The sequence below is a fragment of the Schistocerca americana genome, chromosome 7, assembly GCF_021461395.2.
Source record: "Schistocerca americana isolate TAMUIC-IGC-003095 chromosome 7, iqSchAmer2.1, whole genome shotgun sequence".
NCBI lineage: Eukaryota > Metazoa > Arthropoda > Insecta > Orthoptera > Acrididae > Schistocerca > Schistocerca americana.
In genome coordinates, this window is record NC_060125.1 from 587,407,316 (window position 1) to 587,429,448 (window position 22,133).

General features: G+C 43.3%; 1 protein-coding gene across 1 annotated transcript in view; it reads right to left on the bottom strand.

Annotated features, from left to right (window-relative positions):
- The window catches only part of LOC124623107 (carbonic anhydrase-related protein 10-like), a 191,352-nt gene extending 179,810 nt beyond the window's left edge, over positions 1–11,542 (bottom strand). Inside the window, exon 1 of the mRNA XM_047148896.1 lies at positions 11,524–11,542. Coding sequence (XP_047004852.1) covers positions 11,524–11,542 — 19 coding nt within the window. The remainder of the gene's footprint in view (positions 1–11,523) is intronic.
- Positions 11,543–22,133: the final 10,591 nt, after the last annotated feature.

The following is a 22,133-nucleotide window of genomic DNA, read 5'->3' on the forward strand; positions in this document are numbered from 1 at the left end:
AACGCTGGGCAGGTGCGTGCACACCCTTTCATTAGTGAACGCTGCGGGCGATCCACAGGCTCCGGAGAATAACGGAGCATGGCAGTTTTTCCCTCCTGCACGTACTTGAAAGAGCAAGATGCCGTGGCAGCATCTGGCCAGCATGAGATAGTTTTGTTCACTCTAAAAATTGGATCAGCCAATAATATTGTGTTCCTCTTGAGAGTTTTCTTGGTGTGGAAGACAGACCAATGTTGAAGACACAGTCTTGTGACGTGATTACGTCGGTGCGGGACACACTACCAAATTCGTGTTCAAAATACGTGCCTGGTATGCAAAAGGGGAAGTTCCATGTGCTTTCCCTTGCTTTCTCGTGAATTTTGCAACACATCTCACCCATCATATTGGCAGTACCATAGAATGCTCCCTTGCACGTGGAGTTTTGAAATGGAGAAGACTCAGGAAATGAGGAGCAATGAGCACCAGTCTAAAATCTGGAGAGGTAATTTTGAGAAGTCGGTTCCTGGTGGCCATATGGTGTTACTCGGGACACTTCGCTGTTGTTGAGAAAATGTGCTGCCGACTTGATTTATTGTGAAGTGTAATACTCTATCGTTCACTATGAATTCGCGAGCTTCACAGATAAGAATCTTGGTGCTTTATTGTCCATGCAGTTTCCCGGATAAAATTGGTACCTCCCACGGTATTAGCGTCATTCTTTCTTAATTCAATTTAGTACTGAAATAACTATGCTCTCTGTCTGTTCGTTGTTAATTTCACTGAGAATGTTGTGGTCTTCAGTACGAAGAATGCCTTGATGCAGCTCTCCATACTTTTCTATCCTGCGCAAGTCTCTTCATCTCCGAATAAATATTGCAACTATTACCTTCTGAATCTGCTTACTGTATTCATTTCTTGGCCTCCCTCTACTACTTTTACCGTCCATACTTCCCTCCAGTACTAAAGTGGTTGTCCCTTGATGTCTCACAATGTGTACTATCAATCAGTCTGTTCTTCTAAACAGATATACTTCGGGCGCGATCAGTTGATTTGCTGCCCAAATAGCGAAACTCATCTACTACCTTAAGCGTCTCGTTTTCTATTCTACTTCCCTCAACAGCTCCTGATTTAATTTGGCTAAATTCCGTTATCCTTGTTTCTCTTTTGTTGATATTTATTTTACATCCTCCTTTGCACACATTGTCCGTTCCGTTCACCTGCTCTTCAAAGTCCTTTGCTGTCTCTGACAATTTTGCTATGTCATTCGATAACCTCAAAGTTTTCTTCTTTTCTCAATTTTTTTTCTCCCTGAACTCTAATTGCTACTCCACATTTTTCTTTCATTTCTTTTACTGCTTGCTTAGTGTACAGTCTCAAAATCAGTTATTCTACAATCCTGCCTCATTCTCTTCTCAACCACTGTTTCCTTTTCATGCCCTTCGACTCTTATAATTGCCGTCTGGTTTCTGTACGAGTTGTAAATAGCCTTTCGCTCCCGATATTTGACCCCCTGCTGCTTTCAGAATTTGGAAGAGAGTATTCCAGTTAACACTGTAAAAATCTCTCTCAAAGCTAAGAGTGTTATATACGTAGGTTTGCACCCTTATATTTTCTCCTTTCGTCAATTAAATTCACTGTCTCCTGTATTAGTTAACGGTCTCTAATAGGACATATTTATTTATCAATTTGGTCTTCTTCTGCCTTCACTATTTCACCTCTCAAAGCTACCCATTCGTTTTCTGCTGTATTATTTTCCCTTGTTCTTGTCAATCGTTGCCTAGTGCTCTCTCGAAACTAACAACTTGTAGTTCGTTCAACTTATTCAGGTCCCAACGCCTCAATTTCCTACATTTGTGCAGTTTCTTCAGTTTTAATCAACAGTTCAGAACCAATAATTTGTGGACAGTCCACATACGCTCCTGGAAATATCTTACAATTTAACATGTGGCTTCCAAATCTCTGTCTTACCTTTGCATAATCAATCTGAATCTTTCCGGTGTCTCCAGGTCTCCTTAAAGTGTACAGTCTTCTTTCATGTTTCTTAAAATCAATTGTCAGCGGTGTTCGAATTATGCTTTGCGCATAATTCTACTAGACGGCTTCCTCTTTTATTGATTTCCCCCAGTCTGTATTCACCCACTAATTTTCGTTTTTTCTTTTTTCGTGCTGCAGAACTTCATTACCCCATCACTACTAAATTTTCATTTCCCTTAACTATCTGAATAGTCTTTTATCTCATCATGCATTTCTTCAGTTTCTTCACCTGCGAAACTATGTAGCATGCAAACTTGTACTGTTGTGGTAGTATTGGATTTGTATCTGTCTTGGCTACAATAACGCGTTCAATATACTGATCATAGCAGATTAACCGCATTCCTATTTTCTTATTAATTATTAAACCTATTCCTCAAGTATGACTGTTTGATTTTGTATTTATATCCTTGTATCCATATGACCGGAAGTCCTGATCGTCTTGCCACCGAACTTTACCAGTTCCCACTATATCTAACTCTAACCTACACATTTCCCTTTTTAAATTTTCTTGGAACATATAGAGTAATTGAATTTATGTTATAAGCAGACTTGACTGACATCATTTAACCTGTCCTGAATCTTTTCCTGGCTACGCAACCCATTACAAAAAATTAATATAACCTGTTGCATACCCAATTGGTTAACTTCACTGTACAGAGTTGTCCATGATCAAAGTGGTCAAAGACAAGGACAGTATATTGGTTATTCTGTGAAATCAATGAGCACTGCTCATGTTCTTTTGTACCAGCATGCTTTGGTTTTACTTTGCTTTCAACACATGCGTCTTTCGGAACGACCACGACCAGAAAATCGGCGAAAATTGACATCAGTCTCATACGAACATTACCCAAAAAATACTATCCCCTCGCACCAGTCGCAAATACAACAGCGAAGGGAGGAAAATATAGAGGTAAAACGAGTACTATTTGCGACCCCTGCAAAGCTGTTTGTGAAGTGCACATTTGGACGTACAAACAACACGGACTACTATCACTCTGTGTGCTGCCGACTTTGAGGGGATGCTCCTTCTAACACAGGCCTCTTGCGTCCGCCAGAGCGCAAGGAAAAGTGAGGAGCGGTGACAAGTACTAGGAGGAACTTGCCCCTCCTGGAATCCCAGCAGAGATTTATGTTTTTATTCCTAACAGAAGTCCCACTACATTCTAGCAATGATTGTCTATAAAACTGTTGAACTGTACATTTAACATTGCCCAGTGCGACGGGAAATACTGTGACCTTAGACATCCCTTTATATTGTATAACAATAATAATAAGTACGTCCTTTAGGCCTACTGATGGTCCAATCGAGGATGAACGACCTTCGTGTCAAACGTCACTCAGTGGCATCATGTGGACACGGTATGGATGTGTATAAAACATCAGCAAACCGCACTCTCGGTCATTGTCCTGTTAGATGTGGTGCCACTACTGCTTGGTGAAGTAGCTCATCAAATCGCTTTACGAGGCTAAGTTCACCCGATTCAAGTTTTACTGTCGATGAAAACTCCCTGGCAGTAGCGGGAATCGAACGCGGCTCCACCGCAAGCTGGTCAACAACGTTAACTAATAGGCCGTAGATGTCGTGAAGATATTGCTAATTATGCGAGATAATGTTTTTCTTTTTCTATTTTCTTTTCTTGAACTTCATTTGATCTCAGCCTATATCTTGGATGGTCTAAATATTGTTTTTGTTTTGTTCTGTAATATGAAACGTAACTATGTTTTGCTGTATTTATATTGCTACATGAATCTCCTTTTACGTGAGTATTCAATGCCAAGTTCCACTTCCTGTTATGTTTCTGTGTAATGCGCTGTGTGAAACCACATGTAATGTGCGGCACTGCTATATGAAATGTTATACCAGAGCACTATCGATACTTGCAGTCGAACAGTGAAATCAGTCGGAAGGTGTGCGGTGTGGTGGCATATGCGTGTTCGTTTTGAGCAATCGTGCTAGACATACGAGGTTTCTTCAGAAAATTCCGGAACTTTGTGCATAACATTTTTTTACGCTTCTCTCTCTCTCTATTCGTTTAGTCGGTTCCGACTCTTCGTGACCCCATGAACCAAATCACGCCACTTTTTCCTGTCTTGCACTTTCTCCCGTAGACCTTCCAGGTTGGAACACACTGCTTCTGTGATGCCATCGATCCATCTCATCCTCTGACGTCCTCTTCTTCTAGTTCCTTCAATCTTCCCCAGCATTAATGTTTTTTCCAGCGAGGCATGCCTTCGCATTGTGTGTCCAAAGTAGGTCAGCTTCTGTTTTAAGATTAGACCTTCCAGGGAGAAATCTGGTTTAATTTGCTCCAATATTGATCTGTTGGTTCTCTTTGCAGTCCATGGAACTCTAAGAAGTTTCCTCCAACACCACAATTCGAAGGAGTCAATTCTTCGCCGTTCAGCCTTTCTAATGGTCCAGGTCTCACATCCATACATCACAACTGGAAAGACCATAGCCCTCACAATACGGATCCTTGTTGCTAGTGTTATATCTCTGGACCTTATAACCTTGTCAAGGTTTGACATCGCCTGTCTACCGAGCAACAGGCGTCTCCGGATTTCATGGCTGCAGTCACCGTCAGCAGAGATCTGGGAACCGAGATAACTGAATGTGGTCACTACCTCCATGGTTTCTCCTGCTATATCCCATGAATTGGTAGGTGTAGTTGCCATAATTTTCGTTTACGCTTACCTTTTCCTTATTGCACATGGTCTCCTTCGGAACATTCTAGTTCACACTAGATGCGCAGCTCCCAACGGCGTTTCCATTCCGGAAACAGTCTTGGTTCGCCTGTAGCTGGACTGCTCAAGGCGGCGTCTGTGAATTTTCTTTTATCTCGCCTATCGTAGCAAGTCTTTGCCTTTCAAGGGGCTTTCAACTTTGGAAATTAAAAAAAAGTGCACAGGGGCCAGGTCTGGAGAGTAAGGAGGGTGAAGCAGTACAGTGATTTTGTTTTGTATGCAACAGTCACGCACCAACAGGGATAAATGTGCTGGTGCGCTATCGTGATGCAAGAGCCATGAACTGTGTCGTCACATCTTGCCCGCTCTCACATTTTCACGCAGCCGTCGCAAGACGTCCCGATAGTATCATCGATTAACAGTTTGTCCCTGCGCCACGAATTCTTGATGAATAGATCCGTCAAAGTCAACGAAAACTATCAGCATAGCTTTGACATTTAACCTGACCTGACGAGCTTTAACTGGTGTCTGAGAATCTTTTTCGATCCATTGTGAAGACTGAACCTCGATATCAATATCATAACTACAGACTCATGCGTTATAACCAGTTATGATTCTCTTCTCATTTGAGCGATCCAAAGGCTCTTCAGATTGCGAAGCGAGGGTCTTCCTGTTCTTGATTCATGAGCCTTGGGACGAACAGCAAAACGATACTTCCAAGATGCTGTCTCAGGGTTTCGTAATATGATCCAAGTGATATATTATATTCTTCTGCAACCTCTCGGAACAGTCTTGTCTTCGACTGGCATGCCCAATTTTGTTGACGTTCCTGACCGCGAGCGTCGTCGGTAGACGCTGAAGGGCGCCCTGAGCGAGGATCGTCTTTAACATCCGTCCGGCCATTTTTATACTTTGTAAACCATTCGTAAAACCGAGAACGGCTTAAGCAGTCATCACCGTAGGCTTCCTGCATGATTTAGTGTCTTCATGCAGGTTTTCTTGAGTTTCGCGCAAATTTGATAAAGACATTTCGCTCCTCTAATTCTGTCATCGTTGTGCGGCACAACGTTCTACTCAATACAGCACTGAACAATAACTAAAAGACGTACAACAAAGGAACTTCCGGCACTTACACCCTAAACACAGGTGTGTGCAGGGATGCCAATCGCATTTCGCTCCAACACACCACTGGCACTATTTTACGAGTGTTACGGAACTTTTTGAACAGAGCTAGTAATCACACGAAAATTCATGGCCGCATTCTTATTTTTCGGCTATGGCTTAAACTAAACTTCAACGTGAACGTTATGAAATAAAAAGTGTTAGACTGTGTGAGTGCTATGAGTTTCGTAGAATCCTTCAAACAACAGTGGCAATGCTGGCGTTAATGGACTTTGAAAGTTGCTGTGAGAGCTGAACTGTTTGCAGCTACCCGAACTGCTCCAACTAATGCACTTTCAATTTGTTGTCTCATGTTCAACTTAATAAACTTTGGCGCGCGCTAAAACATTAACTGTCGCCGTGGAGACTCGCAAACTAGTTGTGATGTGTGGCGCTGTTTTCATGTATGGAACGAGTAATTACCAGGAATTACTGGCCATCGAACCTGCGAACCTTAACGACCTCGTATATCGAACGTTCGACTCGTTGTCGACCACACGACTGGTGCAGCGAGTTATGGATACTGTTTCTGCGTGTACACTAGAGCAACAACAAAAGACGAAATATAACAAAGTTACAGTTAATTACAAATGAAAGTAGTAACATTACTTACTTTTCTCGTCAGTGACATCATCCTCAAGCACTATTCCTCGTGTTGTATAAGCCGCCGGCAACAGTTCTTTTTTCCATAACCCGCACATACGCTTGCTATGTCTCTAAGAAATAGCGAGAGTGTCAGAAGGGTCAATTTTTCCACTCAGCCCCAAGTTGTGGAAATGTAGGTATTGGAACAAATATAGCTTTCCACACTGTATTACTGTGGAATTAGATGTTGCCATGTGAGACTAATGGGGCTAGAAATTGGAACGCTTGCGCTCATTGCTATTCACGACGGAAACAATAGACTATCTTCCCCTGACTACGCACTAAACATTTACCATAATTCGAGCCATCATAGACTTGTGATCGGCATATAGTCGCACGTTCGATATATATTTTAGCGACCCGCGCGTTCGACAGGCAATCATTCTTCCATATTACCATGGAATTTTGTAATCTATCGCATACGAACTTGGACGTACATAGAGCAACCACGTCGTACCGGTCTGTCACCAAAGGAATTACACGGAGAATAATAATTCCATGTCATTTTCATGACCGATGAAGGCTACATTAATTACGCTACAAACAGATAAGCTGCAACGCCAAGCGTTCTTCCACTATAAAGATACAGAGCATTTCAAACTGTTTGAGCTGTATTTCCTTTCCTTTTGTAACTAACTTTCCTCAGTATTTACTTTCATGAAAAACAAAGGTAGTTTCTGTAGAGATCGTTCGTAAATCGGTGTTATCGCTTTTGAACCCACCTTTAACAGTAGCTGTCACTGTTTGTTTTCTCTATTTACTAATTTGTTTTGTTGTTGTTACTGCGTGTGCTTTAGGTGTTCTTTTGCAGGGTGTATTTTCATGTATGTGGACAGTGTTTTATCGGGCGTATTTACATGTTCTGATTGTGGTATGTCCTAGTTCGTGTAAATTGCGGCGTCCGCCATGAAATTCCGCGCCGGCCAGTAATAGCAAAGCTGTTCGCTCGCTATTGGTGCAAGCAAAGCTACCAACGGAAAGTTTGATTTTGACAGCTGTCAATTACGTAAACTGTGTTCACATTCATTAAGACGTCATGTTACGTAATTATCACTACCAAATTCGAAATTTATTTACCGCTCTCAGTTATGACTGACCAAAATTGCAGCCGTATCCTTAGTTCTTCACGAATTTCTTTAGGGTAGTTTTCGTGTTGTGTGTTCTTTTGATGTTTGTTGTCAAACTCTGAGGTGGTTACTTTCGTTAAGTTTGTAAGTTCACTACTGGCCATTAAAATTGCTACACCACGAAGATGACGTGCTACAGACGGAAAATTCTACAGACAGGAAGAAGATGATGTGATATGCAAATGATTAGCTTTTCAGAGCATTCACACAAGGTTAGCGCCAGTGGCGACACCTACAACGTGCTGACATGAGGAAAGTTTCCAACCCATTTCTCATACACAAACACCAGGTGACTGGCGTTGAGATGCCTCGTGTAGGGAGGAAAAATGCGTACCATCACATTTCCGACTTTGATAAAGGTCGGATTGTAGCCTACCGCGATTGCGGTTTATCGTATCACGACATTGCTGCTCGCGTTGATAGAGATCCAATGACTGTTAGCAGAATATGGAATCGGTGGGTTAAGGAGGGAAATACGGAACGCCGTGCTGGATCCCAAAGGTCTCGTATCATTAGCAGTCGACATGACAGGCATCTTATCCGCATGGCTGTTACGGATCGTACAGCCACGTCTCGATACCTGAGTCAACAGATGGGGGCGTCTGCTAGACAACAACCACCTGCACGAACAGTTTGACGACGTTTGCACCAGCATGGACTATCAGCTCGGAGACCATGGCTGCGGTTACCCTTGACGCTGCATCACAGACAGGAGCGCCTGCGATGGTGTACACAACGACGAACCTGGGTGCACGAATGGCGAAACGTCATTTTTTTCTCATGAATCCAAGTTCTCTTTACAGCATCGTGATGGCCGCATCCGTGTTTGGCGACATCGTGGTGAACGCACATTGAAACGTATTCGTCATCGCCATACTGGCGTATCACCAGGCGTGGTGGTATGGGGTGCCATTGGTAACACGTCTCGGTCACCTCTTGTTAGCATTGACGGCACATTGAATAGTGGACGTTACATTTCAGATGTGTTACGACCCGTGGCTCTACCCTTCATTCGATCCCTGCGAAACCCTACATATCAACCGGGTATTGAACGACCGCTTGTTGCAGTTCCTGTAAGGTCCTTTCTTGATACAGAAAATGTTCGACTGCTGCCCTGGCCAGCACATTCTCCAGATCTTTTACAAATTAAAAACGTCTAGTCACTGGTGGCCGAGCAACTGGCTCGTCACAATACGCCAGTCACTACTCTTGAAGAAATGTGGTATCGTGTTGAAGCTGCATGGGCAGCTGTACCTATACACGCCATCCAAGCTCAGTGCCCAGGCGTATCAAGGCCGTTCTTTCGGCCAGAGGTGGATGTTCTGGATGTTGGTTTCTCAGGATCTATGCACCCAAATTGCATGAAAATGTTATCACATGTCAGATCTAGTATAATATATTTGACCAATGAATACCCGTTTATCATCTGCATTTCTTCTTGGTGCAGCAATTTTAATGGCCAGTAGATTTAAACAATCGAGAATAACGGCCAAAATTACGCAAAGTACCCCTCTGAGAACGGTTTTCTTCCCAAGGGGACATGCATACGGTATTGTACGACGACTATAATACTCGGATTGTATTTTTTCCACGTTGTGCTGTGAAATTGTGGCCATTCCAGGATGCGGCGGTGTTTCCTGCACTGTTCTGGAGTCAAGATGAATGTGAACGGCTACAGAACAATGTCGAAATACTGTGCTCAACCTGTTCTTCCTCACTCTCTCACACAGGCCTAATCGAGGAGCTGGCGAAGATCCATCCTTACCATGGCACAACCGTGCGGCCGCTACGGTCGCAGGTTCGAATCCTGCCTCGGGCATGGCTGTGTGTGATGTCCTTAGGTTAGTTAGGTTTAAGTAGTTCTAAGTTCTAGGGGACTGATGACCTCAGATGTTAAGTCCCATAGTGTTCAGAGCCATTTGAACCATTTTTGAACCATTGCAGTCAGATTCACACCCAAATGTTCTACACACCATAAACATGGAGGATGTATAACTGCCCATCAACCGTCGCTAAATCCCACCAGGACACCAACTTACATATCTAGTTCTCAAGGAAGAGTAAGACTGATCTGTAGAGAAGTTTTGTACATCCATACAAAAAAACTTTCTTTACTATAAGATAGGAGGAAAAAACGTGAAATTTCAGTCTAAAAGGTCCCAAACACTGAGCGGTGTAGTACGGCATTACAGGCCATCTGTGTCATAGTAATAATATTGGTATATGAGTAACTTCCCAACAGTATTTATAGTTCTTAACTCAATAGATATCCTGGGTGTTACCAAGCTGTTTTAGTTGTCTTCAGTTCGGAGAATGGTTTGATGCTTCTCTCCATGCTACCCTAATCTGTGCAGGTCTCTCCATCTCCGAATAATTACTCTAGCCTACGTCCTTCTGAACCAGCTTTCCGTATTCATCTCCTGGTCTCCCTCTACGACTTTTACCCCACACAGTTTCCTCCAATACTAAAGTGGTGACCCTTTGATGTCTCAGAATGTGTCCTGTAAACCGAACCTTCCCTTTAGTCAAGTTATGCCACAAATTTCTTTTCTTCCCTATGTATTTTCAATACCTGCACGCTAGTTGCATCTGATTTTCAGCATTCTTCCGTCGCACCACATTGAAAACCTTCTCTTCTTGTTTGAACTGTTTATCGCAACGTTTCAGTTCCATGTTACGCTACACTCCGGACAAATACCTTCGGAAAGGACTTCGCATCTCTAAAATCTATATTAGATATTAACAAATGTCTCTCCTTCAGAAGCACTTTTCTTGCCATTACCAGTTAAAATTTTATATCCTCTCTGCTCCGGTCATCATCAGTTATTTTACTACCGAAAATACAAAGCTCACCTATTACGTTCTGTGTTTCGTTTCCTACTCTAATCCCCCTCAGCGTCGTCTAATTTAATTGGATTACATTCCTTAGTCCTTGTTTTGCTTTTCTTGATTTTCATTTTATATCAACCTTTCAATACATTGTTCATTCCATTCAACAGCTGTTTAAAGTCCTTTGCTATCTGTCAAGGAATTACAATGTCGTCGGAAAAAGTATTATCATTTAAGGACATGATTTCTTATCGTTGACTCAAAAAGGTGCCACTGATGTTCATATTAACGATGTACTTCCAATACTATTGAAATAAGCTTACCGGTTACGTGCAGAGTAAATGACTGCAAAGTAACTGACCTTAACTCTTTCGTTCCAACTGGCTACAACTGTGTACATTAAATTTTACTGCCTCTTATTCGCAACAGAAGAGGTTTTACATAGAGGAAACCTCATGTACACATCTGTAGATGTTCAATTTTTTTTATCATGTAAAAGTTCTGCCAATTGTAGGACTTTACTATACAAATATCAACGAGCAAATGTAGCAGTGCACAGCAGCTTGTGACCGCTAGAACACAAGAAAGTGGTTGGTTAGTTGTATCCCACTGTATAAATGAAAATTTTTGCTGTTATTTTGTTTGGTAATTGTTGAATAATCAGTTTACTAATGACATCAGTGAACATTTCAAAACTGTTTATTTCAGTCCATAAAAAGAAGCCAAGTGTACAAAGTATATTTTGAAACCGGGTCATATTTTTGCATAAATCTAAAATCGTTTAAAGAATCAGCTAATAGCATTACAGTGTAAAGAAAAATTCTGCTTCCTCCAGAGAAAATTCAGATCTGAAAGGGTTGACTGTGCCAAGTCCATACATATGAATTGTTCGAGAATAATAATTCTTAACTTCCTGTTTCGAAACTGACTGAAACAATAGAAATTTTAGAATTTTACCCTCAAGAACCACGCAAATGTCTGCGAGCGTCCGTGCTCCTGAGAACACTGTACCGCAATTATCACAGAGGATCATATTCTTGCAAACTTTCCCAAACGCCCTTACCTGTAATCAACTCTATCATGTGTCACCCGCTTATAAAGGCATCATAATAAATTGATATTGGTTTTTATCTTACCATTACCACTCTGAACACTGTCAAATTATATCGTGGTTTATGTATTGGCCTAGGGATGTGGCGCTCAGAGTAAAGCCCACGAATCCAATTGGAAAGGGATAAGATTCACATTTCCGATCGACCATCTCAATTAAGATTTACAACGGATTCAATAAATCCTCTCAATGAAGCGACAAAGCTTCCAAATGTATGCTGTTAACATCCTCCATGATGTCTGTGAAAATTGAACTTATACTCCTTTTTAACTTTGCCTTTCTAGGACATATTTTTACGCAGCTACCTATTTCTCTTAAAATGAATAAAATTTATTGTGTTTGCAGATATTCTTTACAGTAATGCAATATAATTCAATTATTCTGGTTTACATGAGCTGTACTATACAGGGTGAGTCACCTAACATTACCGCTCGATATATTTCGTAAACCACATCAAATATTAACGAATCGATTCCACAGACCGAACGTGAGGAGAGGGGCTAGTGTAATTGTTTAATACAAACCATAAAAAAATGCACGGAAGTATGTTTTTTAATACAAACCTACGTTTTTTTAAATGGCACCCCGTTAGTTTTGTTAGCACATCTGAACATATAAACAAATACGTAATCAGTGCCGTTTGTTGCATTGTAAAATGTTAATTACATCAGGAGATATTGTAACCTAAAGTTGACGCTTGAAACCTCCGTCGTTCAGTTGCGTGTTGTAACAAACACGGGCCACGGTCGGCGAGCAGCATCTGCAGGGACATGTTTACGATGACGACCGTGTTTAAGAGTGTGGCTGTAGTGCGCTGTTGTGGTTTGGTCTAGCTGTCGCAGTGTCAGCATGTAGCGCTTGCTGCTATTGTTATTCTGCATTCGTCTCCGCACGCAGACCAACTGTAGCACACCGTGTTACCAGACGTCTGTGATAGTGTAGTGTTGTAGGAACTGTGACCATGGTGTATTCGAACTCTGAAAAGGCGGAGATGATACTCATCTATGGTGAGTGTCGACGAAATGCAGCTAAAGCCTGCAGGGTGTACGCAGAACGGTACCCGGACAGAGAGCATCCAACGTGCCGCACATTGCAAAACATCTACCGCCAACTGTATGCAACAGGTAGGTCGTAGCACGCAAACGGGTCCGTAACAGGCCCGTCACAGGAGAAGCGGGTGCAGTTGGTGTGTTAGCTGCTGTTGCCATGACCCCACACATGAGTACACGGGACATTGCGAGAGCCGGTGGACTGAGTCAAAGTAGTGTCATGCGCATACTGCGTCGTCACCGCTTTCACCCGTTTCATGTGTCGCTTCATCAGCAATTACGTGGTGATGACTTTAATCATCGAGTGCAATTCTGTCAATGGGCATTAACAGAGAATGCGTTGCATTTCTGCCTGTTTACCGATAAAGTGGGTTTCACAAACCACGGGGCAGTGAATCTACGGAACATGCATTACTGGTCCGTGGACAATCCTCGCTGGCTCAGACAGGTAGAGCGACAGCGACCGTGGACTGTGTAAATGGATGGTGTGGAATCATTGGCGACCACCTCATTGGTCCTCACTTCATTGCAGGGGCCCAAACAGCTGCAATATACATCGCGTTTCTACAGAATGATCTGCCAACGTTGCTCGAAAATGTCCCACAGGAAACGCGTCGACGTATGTGGTATCAGCATGATGGTGCACCTGCACATCCCGCAATTAACACTAGGCTGACGCTTGACAGGATGTTCGACGGGCGTTTCATAGGACGTGGAGGACGCATAAATTGGCCAGCCCGTTCTCCTGATCTTACACCTCTGGACTTCTTTCTGTGGGGTACGTTAAATGAGAACGTGTACCGTGATGTGCCTACAACCCCAGAGGATGTGAAACAGCGTATTGTGGCAGCCTGCGGCGACATTACAGCAGATGTTGCTTAGTTCCATTTTATTGGACTGTATTTTGTTTCTGTCCAAATCCAAGGTTCCAGTGGTTTATCTTCGTCAGCGGTGTTGCTCTCAGTGATTAATCGTCTATGTTTTTGTCTATGGTGCGTATAATATTACTACTGTCACTATACCACTCAGTACTCTCATCACATTACTTACATTTTGAAAACATTTTATGGCGATTGGTCCCTCATATTTAAGAACATATATTTCGGCATGTGACGTGACTAAGAATAACATAACTGAGTGTGGTACAAAGAGATAAGAATCTATCACTAGCCTGGCCTATGCTGTGTACGGTAGCGCACAAGCCGTGACCTTGGTACGACGGGCCAGGTCTTTTATAAAGACATTTGACGCGAATACCGGACTAAGAGTCTCACATGTGGTTGTAGGTCAAAGGCCACACACACACACACACACACACACACACACACACACACACACACACACACACACACACACATCTGTGACACGGGACTGGCCTGTTATACCGCCAAGGCTTTTGAAGATGCTGTTCCTGGAATTTGAAGGGCAGTGTTCACACTTTTCCGTAGCGCAACCGTCTCACACCGCTAACCTTGCTCTCGCCGACTGCGTACAGCGATCGCCGTATTACTTGCTTCCGTTATTTTCTCACTTCACGGCCGCAGCACGTTCAGGTTGTGTTGTGGTGAAGTACTTTATCAACACGAATGAGAAAAAGTAATTGAATAAATGTGCTACTATCATGTGCTGGATGATCTCTCCAATCTCGTGTACATGGACACAGAGCTGAAGTATACACTCTACAATGGAAGAGGAACAGAAATAAAAGTAACTGGTAAGACATACAGCACATTTCTAATTTTACATCAACGAATACTGCCAGCAGAGTAAAAGATCATGGTTTAAGAACATTGGCTCTAGCTGTAACATTTTCTTTCCGTATGGCCCGACGTCAGTAGTAACATACCTCAGTTACACTGAGCATCCACAGGAGGCAACAGAGCTATGGAGGATGTCTTTGTATAACACAGACCAAGGAGGGGAAACATTTTTTGCTGAAAATACCTTATTCTTATGTGTTTTAGGGTGGGAAATCCAAATATGATACTTAAATAACTGTACCACCCACCATTTCTTCACATTTTACAGTTAAATTTATTAAATTAAGCAATTTTTTAAAAATATGTAACAGCTTTTATATAGTTAAAATAATTTAAAAAGGTGTAATGAATGTAAATGACGTTGGTAGCACTGCTGAAAAACCATTATTTTCTGGCAAAAAATGGTCGATTCTATTTTTGTTTCAACAGATGGTGATTTGTTTACTATCAACCTAACCTCACTTTTCCGTTTCCTGTACATGTGCTCAGTACAATGTCTAATCGTATTTGTAAAAATTCTGTTGACAGTTTGTTATATTTGTGGTAAATTTGTGATTAAACATTAAAGACTTTGTGCAAAACTTTATCATTTCTTCGATCTAAATTGGGCGATCAAGATAAATCTTGGGCGCTGCAAAAGGTATGTTGTGTGTGTGTGGAAGATTTGAGAAAATGGTCCAAAAAGGAGAAAAAAGCCTTCAGATTTGCTGTTCCCATGATACGAAGGGAGAAAAATAAATAATTTAGATGATTGCTACTTTTTCAGTGTTGATATTACTGGTCATAATTAGAAAAATACGAAGGTAATAAGCTACCATAACCTTCCATCCGCCATCCGACCAGTAGGGCGTGGTGTAGATTTGCCGGTTCCTGAACCACCAGACGATTTAAATCCTATTTCAACACAGCTAATTTCTTATGTTTCCACACCTTTCAGAAGCTAAACTAAAAGAAGGCATCTTTCCAGACCTGACATTACAGTATTGATGTTGGATGTTAACTTTGAATCCACAATGACCTTAAACGAGAATGAAGCATGAGTATCAATCAAGCAAGTCGTTACAAAGTTCTTAGAAGGTGAAAAAGACGCAGATTATGTTTCTATTATAGCTACAATGTTAAAGAAGTTTAAAACTTTACGATGTTTAATGAGCCTGAAAGTTCACTATTTGAACAGTCACCTTGACTACTTCCCGGACAATATGGGAGACGTTAGTGAGGAGCAAGGAGAGCGTTTTCACCAGGACATTTAAGTGATGCAAAAACGCTACCAAGGCCGCTGGAACATCAACATGATGCGGGACTGCTGTTGGTCACTTCACCGAGTTTACCAAGCGACTCATCGTAGAGAAAGCTACACAAGAAGCTTCAAAGAAAAAAGAGAATGATAATACAAACCAATTCCAGCTGACAAGTGAAACATGGGTTAACACATGCCATTGTTTTAAGTAGCTTATTGTAAATACAAACCATGCTTGTTGTAATAAAGCGTTTCATTAACTTCCCCATTTACCGTGTACCATAGGATTTGTATACTAAATATAAAAAGTATGTTGTTCAAAAACTGTGAGTGATACAAGATGACTAACGCTAGATTTGGATTCAGCTCATATAAATTTGTAAGGATCAGCTTGGACTGTGTCATTAAAGAACAGTGATCCATTGTTCGAGGGAGTCTGAAAAGAAGCGTGTTTCCCAAGCAAAGCTCGTATGAAGTTAGGAAAAATGCCACATTTATTAAAAACACTTAGCGATGTTCTTCCACATTTCTTCTGTTGCAATAGGTATCAATTCGTCCTTCACATTGTCTCTAATTACCTTGCAGGTTTCTCGTATGATCTTGTGAACCATATTATAGCCCATGAAATCGTGTTTAGCGCATTTCAGTGCCCAAATACCCGAAGAAGGTAGACAGTAGGGATATAACAAACGAAAATTTCACATTTGTTCTTAGCGGTAATCAATCGGTATCGCGCGAAACAGAAAGACACTCAAAACTATACAGCAGAATATAGTACTGAATATCAATTTCATATATTCATAGCGAGTGCTTATTTGGTGCGATGGGTTCTCTTCAGTGGTAGTATAGCACTTTAAGATGAACTTAAAACTTGTTCAATAGCCAGGTGAATGAATTTCCTGACAATCTTGAAATGTTCATAGAGCTTTGCTCCATCGTCCATCTATTCACTGTGCAGAGTGCCAACCTCCCCTTTCTTTTCTGAATTTTTTCATGCCTTATGAACCCACTTCCGTGGAAGCAAGGCCAAAAAAATAAAAACGTTTTAATGGCTCTGAGCACTATCTGAGGCCATCAGACCCCTAGAACTTAGAACTACTGAAACGTAACTAAAGCGGTTACTGCATCGATGATTTCAGCCGTAAATAGAAATATTAAAAAAAGGTAGGAAGATTTTTCTGTTTAGGAAAAGTGACAAAAAGCAGATTTCAGAGTACCTGACGGCTCAACACAGTTTTTTTTTAAAGTACAGATAATGTTGAGGATCAGTGGACAAAGTTCAAAACTATCGTACAGTATGCGTTAGATAAGTATGTGCCGAACAAGATCGTAAGGGATGGAAAAGAGCCACCGTGGTACAACAACCGAGTTAGAAAACTGCTACGGAAGCAAAGAGAACTTCACAGCAGACATAAACATAGCCAACGCCTTGCAGACAAACAAATGTTACGCGAAGCAAAATGTAATGTGAGGAGGGCCAAGCGAGAGGCGTTCAATGAATTCGAAAGCAAAGTTCTATGTACTGACTTGGCAGAAAGTCCTAAGAAATTTTGGTCTTATGTCAAAGCGGTTGGTGGATAAAAAAAAAGTCCAGACATTCTGTGACCAAAATGGTACTGAAACAGAGTACGACAGACTAAAAGCCGAAATACTAAATGTCTTTTTCCAAAGCTGTTTCACAGAGGAAGACGGCTCTGCAGTTCCTTCTATACATTGTCGCACAGATGACAGAATGGTAGATATCGAAATAGACGGCAGAGGGATAGAGAAACAATTAAAATCGCTCAAAAGAGGAAAGGCCGCTGGACCTGATGGGATACGATTTTACACAGAGTACGCGAAGGAACTTGCCCCCCTTCCTGCAGCGGTATACCTTAGGTCTCTAGAAGAGCGTAGTGTTCCAAAGGATTGGAAGAGGGCACAGGTCATCCCAGTTTTCAAGAAGGAACGTCGAACAGATGTCCAGAACTATAGACCTATATTTCTAACGTCGATCAATTGTAGAATTTTTGAACACGTATTATGTTCGAGTATAATGACTTTTCTGGAGACTAGAAATCTACTCTGTAGGAATCAGCACGGGTTTCGAAAAAGACGATCGTGTGAAATCCGGGTCGCGCTATTCGTCCACGAGACTCAGAGGGCCATAAACACGGGTTCCCAGGTAGATGCCGTGTTTCTTGACCTCCGCAAGGCGTTCGATACAGCTCCCCACAGTCGTTTAATGAACAAGGTAAGGGCATATGGACTATCAGACCAATTGTGTGATTGGATTGAAGATTTTCTAGATAGCAGAACGCATGTCATTCTCAAAGGAGGGAAGTCTTCCGAAGTAAGAGTGATTTCAGGTGTGCCGCAGGAGAGTGTCGTAGGACCGTTGCTATTCACAATATACCTAAATGACCTTCTGGATGGCATCGGAAGTTCACTGAGGCTTTTTGCGGATGCTGTGGTATATCGAGAGGTTGTAACTATGGAAAATTGTACAGAAATGCAGGAGGATCTGCAGCCAATTGACGCATGGTGCAGGGAATGGCAATTGAATCTGAATGTAGACAAGTGTAATGTGCTGTGAATACATAGAAAGAAAGATCCCATAGCATTTAGCTACAATATAGCAGGTCAGCAACTGGAAGCCAGTTAATTCCATAAATTATCTGGGAGTACGCATCAGGAGTGATTTAAAATGGAATGATCATATAAAGTTAATAGTCGGTAAAGCAGATGCCAGACTGAGATTCATTGGAAGAACCCTAAGGAAATGCAATCTGAAAACAAAGGAAGTAGGTTACAGTACGCTTGTTCGCCCACTGCTTGAATACTGCTCAGCAGTGCGGTATCCGTGCCAGAAGAGAAGATCCAACGGAGAGCAGCGTGCTTCGTTAGAGGATCATTTAGTAATCGCGAAAGCGTTACGGAGATGATAGATAAACTCCAGTGGAAGACTCTGCAGGAGAGACGCTCAGTAGCTCGGTACGGGCTTTTGTTGAAGTTTCGAGAACATGCCTTCACCGAGGAGTCAAGCAGTATATTGCTCCCTCCTACGTATATCTCTCGAAGAGACCATGAGGATAAAATCAGAGAGATTATAGCCATACAGAGGCATACCGACAATCCTTCTTTCCACGAACAATACGAGACTGGAATAGAAGGGAGAACCGATAGAGGTACGCAAGGTACCCTCCGTCACACACCGTCAGGTGGCTTGCAGAATGTGGATGTACATGTAGATGTAGATGTAAGGACATCAGACACATCCATGCCCGAGGCAGGATTCTAACCAGCGACCATAACGGTCGCGCGGTTCCAGACTGAAGCTCCTAGAACCGCTTTGACACACCGGCCGGCGAAACAAGTCCATTATAATGGGTTTATTGCACCAGCGACCCGTGGGTTCATGGCTTTGTAGCGGGTCGCGGGCTCAATAACCGCCTATGGCTGGCGAGAGCCATCTTCGTGTTTGTTAAGAAGCGTTCGACTCTCAACTGGGGCATCTTTTATTATTCCATTAAACTCTAACAATTACACGTGCACACCTTCATTCAGGGCGTCGGTGAACGCACACGCGGAGAACGGCATTGCCACGTCTTCTTGCGTTTTGTGGCCCGGTTCCTGAAAGACGCGACTTGTGGAACTGTACCCAGGGGACGAATCCGGGACCAGTAGTTGTAGCACAAAACTCATTATTTTGTAGTATTCATATTAAGTAGTTTATTTTGTAATACATATAACACATTTTTCTCCAGCATTTGGCATACGTTAATTCCAGTCTACTTAAATTATTGCACTCTTCCGTCAGAATATTTTGATCTGCTTAATAGATAATTTGTCTTCGGAACGCAATGTGTCACTGGTTCTGCGTATCATGGATCCACCAGCTTGTTGGGCGAGGTATGCGGCATTAGATGTCTGCGCATAGCCATGAGATTCACGTAAATAACCGGCCGCTGATTTGTGTACGAGGTGAAGGCACCAGGTAGCATGCCAGATGAGTTCGGTTTTATTTCAGTCAAGCGAATTTGATTTGCCGAGAAATCAACGTGAGTTCACTATAATGATTCTCAAGCCACTGTGGAACGGTACTGGCTTCGAGACACGGACAATAATACGTGTGTGAAAGGTGACATCGCCGCGGGGGAGACATCAAGCATGAACGGATTCAGATGGCTCGCTACAGTCAGCATGTCTGCGTTTACTACCAAAGGTTTAACGAAGCTCAGGAGAATGTCTCCCACAGCATAACAGTGCTCCAACCAGCCTGCGTCCGTGGTCGAGCCGCCGTTCATCTCGTTGATGGCGTTTGTGGAGAAGACCATCGACTTATTGGAGCAGAAACGTGATCCACCCGAAAAACCGACACGTTTACAGTGATCGATGATTGAATTCCAAGGGTCACGTGCACACCGCAATTGTAATTGACGATGTCTTTGGGTCAACATGTGAACATGTAGTGATGGTCTACTGCCTAGCTCCATGTTCAGCAATGTGCGATAAGAAATATGCTCCGAAACACTTGCGCGTGATCCGGAACTGTACCCTTTCGGCAGAGATGCGACAGATCACAAAATACCCTACTGTACAGAGCAAACCAGCCTCCGAAACCGACTTTCTCTGAAGATTCGTGGACGTCCATTTAGCGCACGGTGGTAGTTTCACTGACTCTCTCTACTTCGTTTCGAAGACGCTTACTAGAGTAGCACGTGAACACTCGGCCAGCTTCATCGCTGCCGAGATACTCGTTCGTAGGCCATGCTCAATAATAATCTTCCCTTGTCAAGGTCGCTTATCTCAGTGGATTTCCTTGTCTGGAGTCTCTACCTTCACTAGCGTGATCGCCCGTCCGTGTCTACCCCGGATACATAATTCTGTTACCGGGTCAAGTGCCCACAACGCCCCCAGGTGGCATCCATCGTCGCAGTGGGCAGTGGTCTTAATCTTTTGGCATATCAGTGTACGTGTTCCCCTATAAACTACTACATGTCTGGAAATACCTACTCACTCGACGCAAACTGGTAGTTCAAAGTTACAGTCCCGATCTTCGTTACGAGTTTACAAATTTTCCTTTGCAGTTTCTTTACCCACTGTAGAGACTTGGTTTTTATCCTCTTCGTCACCCCAGAAGCAATTTTTCGTACCTGTTTACGAGAGCAAAAATTGCGATCACACTGTTCTCCAAAGGGGTTTCATCACGTTCAATTGCTACGCAGACCTACAACGTCCCGTGGAGAAGGGTTTATACACCCAAGGATGTTAGCAGTGTCAAAGGTTGTCAGAAAGCTCTGCCTGTTGCGCATCGCACTGCGGAATGTCGGTTTCGACCGCGAAATGTGCGGGAATCAATGCCCCAGAGAAAGGGATGGTTTCATTGACGTCCTTTATGCCACCCCGCGCGCGCTTTTCGTGCCGATTATGAGCGTAAATGTGTCTGGAATGTTTTCTTCGGCCACTGATAAGAAAGCCGCGGGAAATCAACGCTGACCTACAATGCAGAGGCGTCAGCTGGAGGGATGGAATGTGGGTATGAGGGGCTGTGACGACCTCCCGATCGTGTCGCACGTCCGCGGCAACACTGCGCAGAAATACGATGAAATATGGTGCCAATGTGACATCATTAACCCATCCTACATGTGATATGAAATGCTGAACTGTAGCCTTATTTTCGCGAGTGTCGACACCGTGTTGTCTGAAGCGTTGTCGAGGCTGAGAATGATGTTGCATGGCGGCACGACTTACACCATTACAGAGGAAGGTGTTACATACACTCCTGGAAATGGAAAAAAGAACACATTGACACCGGTGTGTCAGACCCACCATACTTGCTCCGGACACTGCGAGAGGGCTGTACAAGCAATGATCACACGCACGGCACAGCGGACACACCAGGAACCGCGGTGTTGGTCGTCGAATGGCGCTAGCTGCGCAGCATTTGTGCACCGCCGCCGTCAGTGTCAGCCAGTTTGCCGTGGCATACGGAGCTCCATCGCAGTCTTTAACACTGGTAGCATGCCGCGACAGCGTGGACGTGAACCGTATGTGCAGTTAACAGACTTTGAGCGAGGGCGTATAGTGGGCATGCGGGAGGCCGGGTGGACGTACCGCCAAATTGCTCAACACGTGGGGCGTGAGGTCTCCACAGTACATCGATGTTGTCGCCAGTGGTCGGCGGAAGGTGCACGTGCCCGTCGACCTGGGACCGGACCGCAGCGACGCACGGATGCACGCCAAGACCGTAGGATCCTACGCAGTGCCGTAGGGGACCGCACCGCCACTTCCCAGCAAATTAGGGACACTGTTGCTCCTGGGGTATCGGCGAGGACCATTCGCAACCGTCTCCATGAAGCTGGGATACGGTCCCGCACACCGTTAGGCCGTCTTCCGCTCACGCCCCAACATCGTGCAGCCCGCCTCCAGTGGTGTCGCGACAGGCGTGAATGAAGGGACGAATGGAGACGTGTCGTCTTCAGCGATGAGAGTCGCTTCTGCCTTGGTGCCAATGATGGTCGTATGCGTGTT